The sequence below is a fragment of the Pelophylax lessonae genome (assembly GCF_965119305.1).
Source record: "Pelophylax lessonae genome assembly, chromosome: 1".
Lineage (NCBI taxonomy): Eukaryota > Metazoa > Chordata > Amphibia > Anura > Ranidae > Pelophylax > Pelophylax lessonae.
The window spans coordinates 851,418,839-851,432,474 of NC_138768.1; the positions used below are offsets into that span (position 1 = coordinate 851,418,839).

A 13,636-nucleotide genomic window follows, 5' to 3' on the forward strand; every position below is an offset into this window, starting at 1 on the left:
TCTCTGCTGCTGCATTGTATTGTATTTTCTGCATGTGTATAATTCATGTACCTACTTGCTGTTTTTAGATTCTTCTTTTTTGTCAATAAAACATTTGTTATATATTTTTTCAAACATACTCTACTACTTTACTTGTATTACATTTATATATTTTTTCAAACATACTCTACTACTTTACTTGTATTACATTTATCTGAGTGCCTAAAAAGTCCCAACCCCTTAGGGGAATCCTTTTCTTTTGTTGTATTTGCTTATCCGGGATGTGGCACCTCCTCTTTCAAGGGGGCTTAGGTTGAGGATAACCTTTTGTTTAACAAGGTCAAAGACAGCAATAAAAACTAAAAGAGGTTCTAATCCATCTCTACTCTATACAAAACAAAAAAAAAAGTTTTACCTTTAGTTACACTTTAAATCATAACTAAAGGGAACATTTTTATTTTAGTTTTGGATAGCGTGCATAGAGAATAGAACACCTGCTTTTTGTTGCTGTCTGTGCCCCCAATCGGGGAGATTTACCCTTTCTGTTTGTCCTGTATACAATTATCACTGCGAGTGAAAGTGGAACAATTCTTCCAGTGGAGAAACTCGTTCTGGGGATTCTCTCACTTTAAAGGTATATCCTCCGACTTCCTGCTTTGGCTATGAGGTAGGAAGTGAAAGAAAATCTCCCCACTGGGAAACAGATAGCATAAGAGAGAGGTCTCATCCCTTGGTGTATCCCCTTCCTGTGTTCCCCTATCCGCCACCCCCCCCCCCCCTCCTTTACTTTTCTATTTATAACCTCATCTCCCCCCCCCCCCCCCCCTAGTCTAAACACTACAGATAACAATCCAGTTCCTTCTTCATGTGTCTCACTATTCTCACCCAGTGCCTCTAGGCGTTATAGCCGGTGGCTCCCCGCAATCTTGGGATGAGACCCCTCCACCTACACAGGCATTGCATTATTCTGCCTTTCCAAAAAATAGACCAATACCATTTCCTACCATCTAAGGCAGGGTTTCTGAACCAAGGTTCAGTGGAACCCTAGGGTTCCTCCTGAGGTTGCTAGGGGTTCCTTGAGAAATGGGCAATTTCTGCCTCTCAGATAAGTTCCCAATGAAACCATTGTTCCTTTTATCTATCTGTAAGGGGGTAATTCTTCTCAATGATGAGAAGAGTAAGGAACATTCTTCCCACTGACTGTCACACTAATGTGTCATGAGTTGTAGATTTTTAATTTTTAGCAGGGGTTCCCCCGAGAACAGCTATTTATTTCAAGTGTTCCTCTGTGTTGAAAAGGTTGAGAAAGGTTGACTTAAGGCTTTGGTGTTCTTTTCTTGTTAAAGTTACAATCCTGAAAAGCAAAATGGGAACTGCTACTATTTATATGGTGTTTTACTTAAATGTGCAACTGCAGTTTTTTTTGTCCAAATTTTGTAAAACATATTGGAAATGAAACCCCCCTCCCCCCCAAAAAAAAAACTGACGGGTTATAACCCTCCCTTACTCTATCCAAAATAAATTCCCTATAGTTCTACTTATTTATTCTGAGAAGCCATGCTATTGGCCAAAGAGGAGGAGGAGGGAGGAGACGCAAGGGAAGCCCGACCCATGGAGGAGACTGAGGGGGAAGCCGCTGACGCCTGCCAGTCCAGGGTGAGTGAGCCGACGGGGGGGGTTGGGGGACAGGGGGTAGGTATGGTATGCGGGCTGGAGCTGGTGTGGTTGGGGGGGGGGGGGAAAGGGGTTTGGTGTGGTCCGTCTAAACCCCTCCCCCCCTCCCGGCCCATGGAGCACCAGCCGCCACTGGTGAGAAGCTCACGGTGTGCAGTGAAATCAGAGTAAGCAGTTTAATTGCAGAAGAGGAGCCCGTACAACTGTGCAAGACTAAAGAGAAGGCAGGAAATCAGATCTAATTAAGACAATATAATTTTGTACAATAGTCTGAAGGAACGTGTTTTACTCACAATCAAAAATACAGGAAATTGTAGGTCTGTTTACTCCAAAACTCAGAGTGCAAGTGTTCTTCCCATCATCACTTTTGTCGTCAGTGACTCCACCCTGTAAAAATAAAGGACGAAAATGCACAGTTTTTTTTTTATAAGAGTCATAAGAGTCCAGCAGCAAAATGTGCTCAGTTGTAGAACACAAAGGACAATGCAACTACTGAAATAAAAGTCCTGCCTTTGGGCAGACAAAACAAGATGTCTACTGTTACCTTTATTAGTTTCACTTTGTTACTGGATGCCTGACTTTTACAGACTTCATGGCTTAGCCCTGTCAGCTGACATCCCCCTGTCCAATGACAGTGCCGAAGTGATAACTCATGTTATCTACCAACATCTAAGTATGGATAACGAGGGCTGGTTATCCTTGCACTGCAGGCCCTCAGGTACAGCTTCCTCTCCATCAAGCAGAACAATGAGTACTACAGTAGTGACATCACTAAATCTCACTCCATATTTGGTGAGAGTAGTAGTCAGAGGCAGGAGTGTTGTAGATGTGACACTGCAGATAAACACGTGTGGGTGCAGCGGATCACGGGCAGAATCACTGCGATTCTGCCCGCGATCCGGAAATCATTGCAAATCGCGGGACGCCTGTGCGATGCCCGTGATTTGCAATGGCCCCCCAAATGCTGTGGGATGTTGCCGCGATTTCCGCCTGTCGAATCGTGGTATCATCGCGCAAACAGAATCACGGGACGCATGATGCACAAAAGAAGCTCTTGTACCTTTTTTTGGCGTAATGCGTCCCGCGATTCTGTTTGCGCGATGTTACCGCGATTAGGCAGGCGGAAATCGCGGCAACATCGCACAGCGTTTGGGGTGCCATTGCAAATCACAGGCATCGCACAGGCGTCCCGTGATTTGCAATGTTTTCCGGATCACGGGCGGAATCGCGGTGATTCTGCCCGTGATCTGCTGCACCCACATGTGAAGGTAGCCTTAGCAAAATGGTAAAGAAACACACAATCTCTAAGTCAAAGGAAAAAAAAGCGAAAACCAAACAAACGTAAACAAATGTAACTGGCAATGGTAATAAAACTAGCATAGTTAGTGAGATTGTGTTTTTTTACCATTTTGCTAAATCTTTTGTGAATCAGTACTGCTTGGACCTTGATGAAGGGGACATACCCCGAAGCTTGTCCTGAAAATTTTTATGTTATTTCAAATAAAAAAAGTATCACGAACAGTACTCAATTGTCTCTATCGCAAGTGCACTAATACGGCTACAATCACCTCAAACACAAAACACAAAGACAAAAATAAAATATTTCAGGGAACTGCTTAGGCACAATTACATTGGCCTTAACATTTAACCTAAACTCCTAATGAGGTTTTAAATAGTATTGGGGCATTGGGACGAATGGCTCAGGGATATCTGTAATCCATTGTAGAATATCAGAGAATTTTTAAATATGGATCAGGAAAAAACATACATAATGGGTTTAGGATTTGAATGATACTTTGGATAAACACAGAACTGTCCTTCTGGATGATCAGGGGTGAGTTATCAGATTACCCACATCACAAAAAATTATTAAAAAACAGCGCAGGCTGCTTGTGACTCACTAGTGACCCTTCTAGGGCAAAAACGGCAGCTGCTCCAGTCTTTTCCTGAGGCTCCATTCTACGCCTCCACCTCCTTCTCCGGAAGCTGTCTGTTTTGCGATAATTCATGTGAAATTGCCATCCGAATAGAGAGGCGTATTCCCAGCCTTCACTCTCTGCCTCATCAGGCTTGTGCTGCAAGAGATGGGAGAGGGAGCATTAAAAATGGCAAATCCAGTAATAAAATTTAACAAATCTGTTAACTATGAACACTGTTCAGGACTTACTGCAACTGTGCTTTAGTAAGACTCAGTATACTGCACTCTATCTGTAATGGAACCGCCGACCCACACTGTGTTTGTGGTCTTCTGTCAGTATACGGCTTACTTGAAGTCATGAATATACCAGATTTTCCTAGCTGCCCTCATACAAAGCTAGCCAACAACTTAGCTTGTAATGGAATCACTCTTTATTGGAATGGAATCACTCTTTACAGTCACACAGAATTTATATACAGTATGGACCTCCCCCTCCTGATCATATTACCACACACAGGTCAGGGGTTGCCTGATTACATTATCATATGCAGATGAAATTGTATACAGAAACAGAATTAACCTGAACTAATTATCTAGCCATCTGGACGGAACAATGTGGGCTCATTAACATTTAACAACGGGACAGGCAGACTTAACACAATCCACATTCCACCTCAATAAATAGACAATAGGACAAGAAAATAGGAAAAGACTGCCAATGAATCTGTCCGTCTCCTACATTGAAGTACATGGAATACACAACTACGTATTGCTATGATTTTTCAGGAGTCAGACTTCATGGCAACAGGCTATAGGTCTCAAAGTGTAAAGTGGGATTAAATCTTCATATTCCTTGAGAGATATTGCTGAGAAATATTACTGTCCCACTTGAAGCAATCCAAACCATTAAGTATCTGTCTTTCACTCCCAGTGATGGTGAGTACTGTCACACTATCCATATAGTTTCCCTTTCACATTAAATTGCAGTACATACTCTAGATGTAAACCAGTCACGTTGGAAACAATCGGATTTCAACTTGAAATGCATTTTCATGCAGCAAAATGCACCAGTTTTGCTACCTGAAAACAGACAAGTGTGAATAGGCCTCCAGAAACCAAAATAGAAAAATAGACTAGGTTTCCAGAGTTTAAATTGTAACTCAAGCCATTTTTTTTGGGGGGGGGGGGTTTGGATAGAGTGGGGAAAGGTTAAATCCTTTTAGATTTGTATTGATATCTATGTAGCCCAAGTTTAGGAGATTTTTAATGTTTTAACTTTTAACAATAATGTCACTGGAACAAAAAGTGAGGAGAAGAGCTTAAACAAGTACAACCCCAATTCTAAAAAAGTTGGAATGCTGTGTAAAATCTACATAAAAACAGAATGCAATAATTTTGCAAATCTCAAATCCATAATTTATTCAAAATATAATATAAAAACATATCAAATGTTTACACTGAGAAAATGTACAATTGTAAGAAAAAAATATAAGTAATTTTAAAATTGATGGCAGCAACAAGTCACCAAAAAAGTTGGTACAGGACCACGTTTTGCACGGTGTAGCATCCCTTCTTTTGCTGGAGTTGCTGGAATTTTGGGAGAGGAATGTTGTCCCATTTTTGCCTGATATAGGATTCTAACTGCTTCACAGTCCTGGGTCTTCCTTGTCGTAATTTTCGCTTCAAGTATTTTTAATTGGAGAAAGGTCTGGATTGCAGGCAGGCTGTTTAAATCAGAAGTAGGGCTGACGCTCTTTTGGTCCTACTTCTCCTGTGGGCCACAGGAGTGCACTTAGTTCTGCACTACTGTGACCCGTTTTTAGGACCGCTGTTGGCCGACATCACTCGACCAGTCCAGGCTCTGGATCTATGCCGACTTTAATGTCTGGATCCACAAATATCCCTAGACTAGCAGATGGCTCAGCCTTTCAGCAAGCTGCTGGGAGACTGAGCTAGCCACTTCCACCCCCTCCACAGCCTGAAGTCCCAGTGAGCTCTGAAGGGGCAAAGAAAAGAGCCGGTGACTGGCAGTCATTGAAGCGGCGAGGGACAAATGCAGTATGAGACCGATGCTGCATCCATCTAGATGAGTATAATGGTTTATATTTTTCAGTTTTTCAGAACTTCTTTTTTAAGCATCCAAACTCTTCTACTATGAAGCCATGCTGCTGGAATGAATGCAGTAAGTGGTTTAGCATTGTCTTGCTGAAATATGCAAGGCCTTCTCTGAAAAAGACATCATCTGGATGGGAGCATATGCTGCTCTAAATCCTGGATATATCTTTCAGCATTGATGGTGCCTTTCCAGATCTGAAAGTTGTCTATTCCATACTTACTAATGCACCCCTCCCCCCCCCCTCCATACCATCAGAGATGCAGGCTTTTGAACTGAGCACTGATAAGAAGCCAAAAGGTTCCTCTACTCTTTGGTCTGGAGGACACAGTGGTCATGGTTGGCAAAAAGAATGTCAAATTTAGATTCGTCTGACTACAGAACAGTTTTCCACTTTGCAACAGACCATTTTAAATGAGTTTGGTCCAGAGAAGAAGGCAGCATTTCTGGATATTGTTCATATGATGTCGCGCTATACTTTTCATATGCATTCATGTTCAGATATGGCTTCTTCTTTGCATGATAGAGCTTTAATTTGAATTTTTGGAAATATTCCTGAGCCCGAGCAGTGATGTCTATATCACATAATCTTGCCTGTTTTTAATCCAGTGCCCTCTGAAGATCAGAAGGTCATCCAATATTGCATTTTGGCATTGTGCCTTGCAAAGAGATTTCTCCAGATTCTCCGAATCTTTTGATGATATTAAGTATTGTAGCTGATGAAGCATTTAAAGTCTTTGCAATTTTAGGTTGAGGAACATTATTCTGAAATTTATTGACAGCTTTTAGACGCAGCTTTTCACAGATTGGTGAACCTCTGCCCATCTTTACATCTAAGACATTCTGACTCTCTAAGAAACCCTTTTATAGCCAATCATGTTACTGACCTGTTGCCAATTAACCTAATTAGTTGCAAAATATCTTCTTCCAGCTCTTCCTTGTTAGTACCACCTACTTTGCCAGCTTTTTGTTGCCCTGTCCCAAATTTGTTGAGACTTGCTTCTGCCATCAATTTCAAAATTACCTCTTTTTTTCTTAAAATGGTACATTTTCCCAGATAAGCCACTTGACCTCCAGAAGATTTAACCCCCTTCATGACCAGGCCATTGTTTTCTTTTTGGCACTGTGTTACTTTAACTGAAAATTGTGCAGTCATGCAACGCTGTACACAAACTAAATTTATATCATTTTTTTCACACAAATAGAGCTTTCTTTTGGTGGTATTTTGATCACCACTGTGTTTATATTTTTTGCGCTGTAAACGAAAAAGTACCGAATATTTTGAAAAACAAACAATATTTTTTACATTCTGCTTTAAAACATATCCAATAAAAAAAAAAATTGAAAAAATCTAATTTCTTCAAAAAATTTAGTCCAATATGTATTCTGCTACATGTCTTTGGTAAAAAATCCAAATAAGCGTATATTGATTGGTTTACGAGAACGTTATGGCGTCTACAAAGTATGGTATATTACCTGGAATTTTTATTTCTTTTTATACTGTAAAAGTAATGCGGGCAGTCTGACACTAACTGATGCTTTGTGGGAACCAGTGACACTAATACAGTGATCAGTGCTAAAAATAGGCACTGTCACTGTACTAATGACACTGGCTGAAAAGGGGTTAAACATTTAGAGCGATCAAGCAGTTAAATATGTACCTAACCAGTGTTTATGCGTTTACTGTAAGGCGTTTTTACTAAGAGATGAGCCAGTTTATATTCCCTGCTTTGCAGGAAAACAAACCCCACCACATCCCCAATGACAGGACAGAGCTCTGCATTCTTTACATAAGCCCCGTACACACATACTGATCGTCGGCCGAGCGATCGGCCGTCTTTTGTCCAGGGCTGTCGTGTCTGTTGAAAACTGCAAAAGACTGCACACGAATTTTGTCGGCCAACAACAGCCGACTGCAGAAGTGATGTCATGTGATGGTTAACTTTCCGTGTGTTTTTTCTTCTCTGAGCATGCCCAGTCTTGCAAATCTGCTGATTGTCGGCCGAATTCTGTACTGACTGGCAAACAATCGGCCGTTCTGGTGTTGGCCAACAAAAATTTTAATGCCTGCACGACAGATTCTGTTCGGCGGAAAATGCGCTGTCGGCTGTCGGAAGCATCATACTAACAAGCCTACAATCGGCCGATCGGTCGGCGGCCGAATATTTGCGTCCGACAATCGGTACGTGTGTACGGGGCTATAGGCAGAATTCTGTCCTGTCTTCCTTCTCGCTGATCAGCCGGTGGCAGTGGTCATCCATTGGCCGGCACCCACTGATCGGCTTGTGCGGTGACTAATCACTAGGTACGTAATCAGGCACAGGAGAGCTACTTTATAAGGGCGTTATGTTTTTATGGCAAGTGGTAAAACATTTGATATGTTTTCTATTATCTATTGTGAAAAAAATATGGATTTATGAGATTTGCAAATCATTGCATGCTGTTTTTATGTAGATTTTACACAGTGTTCCAACTTTTTTGGAATTGGGGTTGTATAGAGTTATGCCCCATACACACGTGCAGATTATCTGCAGACTTTTGTCTGCAGACTTACCTTTTCTATGTAGTGCAAGGGCCTGCCGGATTGCATACAAATTGAAAGTGTTTAGGTTTGACCTCATATTATATGGTTTTGGTAAGTCTGCAGACAAAAGTCTGCAGATAATCTGCACGTGTGTATGGGGCATTACTCTCAAGGGTTTGGCATGACTTAGTTTACTGCATTTTCTGATTAGTACTCTTTGGGATTCTCCAGCATTTGTTGGACACTCCTTTGGTAAATCACTACAAATGTCCTGGGAATATGTTCTGGAGCCATATGAGCCTTATGTCATAATATACATAAGTAGGATCCATATTGAACTGCCTGGTGCATCCTATACCCATTATACTTGTACAAGCCTATGGTAGTCAGAGATCCTGGTGTCTTGTTTTTTTTTTCCTGGCCCCTGCATCAACCAACAGGTCAGGTGGTCCATTTTTTTGTACAATATTTGGACAGCCGGTCATATCTTGTCTCCAATGCATTCATGATGAAGCAGAAACTCCTCTATCTATAAACGTATCAAACTACCCCAAGGCCACTGGATAAATAATAAACAGATATGGATCCAATTTTGATGTAATAACGCTGTTAATCAATCAGTTGGGCGGGGCTGCTTATGGGGAATTTGGACTATAAGTTCAAATGGCCTTGATATCCAAATATTGTTCTGTGAAGGCTTTTACTGACTGACAGTTCCAGGTCAGTGGCCCAGAAAGTACTAAAATCAACTGATCATTTGCGGTATGCTGGCGGTATGCTGGCAGGAATTGACTATTTTTACAGCAGGCTGATAAACGCATACCCCTTTTTCTTTGCACAGGTTTTCTTTAATCTAAACCATCTACTGGGAGTCATTTATAAAATCTAAAATATGTTTTTTATAATTTTTACTACCCTTTAAAGTGAATGTAAAGCCAAAGCATTTTTTTAGCATTGGATAGAATATGAACTGGAATGTGCTCCATGCTGGAGTACATCTGGGTGTACTCAGCCAGACTTCCAGTGAGCATGACACATGACTGATAGCGGAGGACATCCATGGAGGCCCACCCTTCTGCACACTGCTTTTGGTTCCCCTGTGCCAGCATGCCCTCCTCTCTCTCTACCGTTGTTGTCAATGGCTCATTATGGCCAGAATGACCTCTTTGTGGGATAGCCTCGCCTAAGTATCTCTACGCATCTCTCTATGCTGGGCGTTAGTGAGTTTTTGGGGGTGTGCACTGCATTTAGCACATGAAGGTGCTTTTATATCTTAGATGTCCAGCCGCTTTTTTGAGGTTTTTGGAGAATTTGTTACTCATCCTAATTTTTCTGCTATAGTGGATCCTCAGTCCTGGTGCCTTTTTAATAGTGATTTGGTGACATTCTGCATAAATGGTTAGATATGCATTTAAATACCTTCTATGAGCCATAATATGTCTGTCTGTATTTGATACACTACAACAGAGGTCTCCAAACCTTCTAAACAAAGAGCCAGTTAACTGTCCTTCAGGCTTTAGGGGCCGGACTGTGGCTAGTGGGAGTAGAAAGTGCTCTGGCGTCAGTGGAAGTAACAAATGCCCCATGATTGGTTTTAGTGGGGAGATTAGTCCACCATTGTTGGTGTCATTGAGAGGAATAGTGCCTGATTGTTGGTATTTAAAGGAGGATTGGGGCCCCATCATCTGTGTCTGTGGGAGGAATAGTGCACCATCATTGGTGTCAGTGGGAAGAATAGTACCCCATGGTTCATATCAGTGGTAGGAATAGTGTTCCATCATTGGTATCAGTGGAAGGAATAGTGCCCCATGGTTGGTATCAGTGGGTGGAATAGTGCCCCGTCATCGGTATCAGTGGGAGCAATAGTGCCCCATCATTGGTATCAGTGGGTGGAATAGTGCCCCATCATTGGTATCAGTGGGTGGAATAGTGCCCCATCATTGGTATCAGTGGGAAGAATAGTGCCCCATCATTGGTATCAGTGGGTGGAATAATGCCCCATCATTGGTATCAGTGGGTGGAATAGTGCCCCATCATTGGTATCAGTGGGTGGAATAGTGCCCCATCATTGGTATCAGTGGGAAGAATAGTGCCCCTTCACTGGTATCAGTGGAAGGAATTGTGCCCTATCACTGGTATCAGTGGAAGGAATAGTGCCCCATCACTGGTATCAGTGGAAGGAATAGTGCCCCATCACTGGTATCAGTGGGAGGAATAGTGCCCCATCACTGGTATCAGTGGAAGGAATAGTGCCCCATCACTGGTATCAGTGGAAGGAATAGTGCCCCATCATTGGTATCAGTGGAAGGAATAGTGCCCCATCACTGGTATCAGTGGAAGGAATAGTGCCCCATCATTGGTATCAGTGGAAGGAATAGTGCCCCATCACTGGTATCAGTGGAAGGAATAGTGCCCCATCACTGGTATCAGTGGAAGGAATAGTGCCCCATCACTGGTATCAGTGGAAGGAATAGTGCCCCATCATTGGTATCAGTGGAAGGAATAGTGCCCCATCACTGGTATCAGTGGGAGGAATAGAGTCCCATCATCGGTATCAGTGGGAGGAATAGTGTCCTATCATTGGTATCAGTGGGAGGAATAGTGTCCTATCATTGGTATCAGTGGGAGGAATAGTGCCCCATCATTGATCATTGGTGTCAGTGGGAGAAATAGTGCCCCATCATTGGTATCAGTGGGAGGAATAGTTCTTCATCATTGGTATCAGTAGGAAAAGAATATTGCCCCATCATTAGTGTCAGTGGATGGAGTGGTGCCCCAAGGGCCAAATAAAAGTGAGCAAAGTGCTGTATCCAGTTTGCCGACCGCAGTTTGGCGACCACTGCTCTACAACACGTATAACAAATTATGATCAAATAATACAAGTATGTATGCAACTTAACAAGATATATTTTCTTTTTCATAAGATTATTCTTATCACTTAAACTGCATGTTCCTGGATGAAAATCAGCATCTGAAAAAATATTTTTACAGTATAGTGTCCAACAATGATGCTGCAATAAATCTTTCAATTTGTACCAAAAAAACCCTGTTTTATTTAAAAAAACAAAAAAACTCTGATTTTTCTTTATTACTTGTGTTTTATTGGAGAGATTTTCCTTTAATTCCTGTACTGTATAAACAACAAGGCATCTCTCCAAAGGAAAGATAGTCCCCTCTTAAAAGAGAAGCATGCGATTCTTGAAAAAAACAAAATTATACTCACATAGCTGGATGCAGCATTAGTCCGATGCTGCATCTATCCCCCACTGGCTCCAGACCAAAAACTAAGTGATCAAACACCACTGATCGCTCAGCTCTTGGTCTTCAGGCTGCAGAAAGCTGATGACTGTCAGTCATTGGCTCTCTGCTCTGCTCCTCCAGTGCTCACTGGAGCACTGAGCTGAGCAGGGGATGGGAGGGACTGGCTCAGTCTCTCAGTTGTGCGCTGAGAGGTTGAGCCAGCTGCTGATCCAGGCATCTGGGTGGATCCTGACTGTAAAGTCGGGATCTTTCCCAAGCCTGCACTGGCTTTGTGACATCATCCGAAAGCGGGGTTTAGCATGCTATCAGCTGAAAATGGATCACAGGAGTGCAAAACGAACTGCACTCCTGTGATTCATAGAAGTACAGCCAAAAAAGCTTTGGCTATACTTCTTCTTTTAGCTGGCCATAGAATTTCAAACAAAAATTCTTAGAAACGGACTTAGGAAAATTTGTTTGAAAATTCGCAGAACATTCAAATGTCTTTCGAAAAATTTTGTTTGCTTTTAACTTGATTTTGGAATGAAAACACTTTACCAAACAAAAACCACATGCGCTTAAAAATTAGTTCAAGAAACATTTTTTTCATTCTGCTCCTTTAAATTATCTCATGACTGCAGTCAAAAATGAACATCGATTTGACCCCATTAATATTTAGAAAAATGAACAAACTTTCTTAGAACCTTCTTTTATTAAGGATTTTTGTTCTAAATTTAGACAGCTTTAGACAGCTGGACCAGAACATGTTTCCCTTTGAAAGATTACCCCTCTAAGCCTTTACCAGTGAGAACTAAAAATTTAGGATTTTCTCTTTACTTTCAGTTCCAGTGTGTTAGTGGTGACACGGACAAACAGAGAAGGTGAATCCCAACCATAGAGGACACAGACAGCAATAGAAATCCTAATAAAGGTTCCACCCCCTCACTAGTCTAAAGTGCAAAAAAAAGCTTTTGCATTGCAGTATATACACTTTAATGATTTTCTCAGACTTACATACCTAGGAGAAAGATTGAGATTTTTTCCAGTCCATCTTTAACATTATCAAAGTATATCTCTATAAGAAATGTTCCACACACCTTTTTTAGCAATTCGATCTGCTTAGGATCTCTCATTCGTAGCCTGACCCAGCGCCTCCTCCGGTTCGTGTGATACATCTTCTCAGTTGGCCCCCAGGATTTAGGTTTGCGGTCTGAAGGAATGGTTATACCGTATTCCCAGCCTGCAATGGGAAGGAGAGCAGCGGGTCATCTCCATTACATAAGCCCAGAGCACATAACCTTAGATAGCCATTGTAATTTCATTTTTTGTTTTTGTGAAATCCTTAATGATATTATTACCAATATCAATACTAGATCTAAAAACATTCTAGGCAAAACTAAGTAGTTGAAGGCATGATAGAAAACCTTTGGTTAGCAGGGGGCAAACATGTTATAAATTGTAAAACTAGGTACTAACATGCATATACTTTGTTCATGAATGGCTTTTTAAAGAGTAAAGCCCCGTACACACATACCGATCGTCGGCCGAACGATCGGCCGTCTTTTGTCCAGGGCTGTCGTGTCTGTTGAAAACTGCAAAAGACTGCACACGAATTTTGTTGGCCAACAACAGCCGACTGCAGAAGTGATGTCATGTGATGGTTAACTTTCCTTGTCTTTTTTCTTTTCTGAGCATGCCCAGTCTTGCTAATTGGCTGTTTGTCGGCCGAATTCTGTACTGACTGGCGAACAATCGGCCCTTTCTGGTGTTGGCCAACAAAAATTTTAATGCCTGCACACCCGATTCTGTTCGGCCGAAAATGCGCTGTCGGCTGTCGAAAGCATCATACTAACAAGCCTACAATTGGCCGATCGGTCGTCAGCCGAATATTTACGGCCGACAATCGGTACGCGTGTATGGGGCATTAGTCTACCAAACTGTGATGTTTTAGTGAAGCATGGTGGGCTGAGTAAGCTCTTCACTTCTTATACGTCTTGGATATTCTGATATTCCTGTTATATTTCCTGACTCTGCTCCTGTCCACCCTGGAGTTTAGGGGGTTTTCATGTACCTTTATGCGTTCCAGCTCCTTGTGTTACATTCTCCATTATATAAAATAAATTAAAAATCCAGCAGGAATGGTGGAAGCCCTCCATGATGGGCGCAGCAGGTGTTCAGACCTGGGAAC

The 13,636-nt window shown here is 41.9% G+C and overlaps 1 protein-coding gene across 1 annotated transcript in view; it reads right to left on the reverse strand.

Moving 5' to 3' along the window:
• Nucleotides 1–13,636, reverse strand: part of DYSF (dysferlin) — a 412,280-nt gene that overhangs the window by 146,989 nt on the left and 251,655 nt on the right. The window contains exons 29-31 of the mRNA XM_082264486.1: nucleotides 12,546–12,688; nucleotides 3,555–3,728; nucleotides 1,947–2,040 (exon numbers count right to left, since the gene is read on the reverse strand). Of these exons, the coding sequence (XP_082120612.1) occupies nucleotides 1,947–2,040; nucleotides 3,555–3,728; nucleotides 12,546–12,688 (411 nt within the window). The remainder of the gene's footprint in view (nucleotides 1–1,946; nucleotides 2,041–3,554; nucleotides 3,729–12,545; nucleotides 12,689–13,636) is intronic.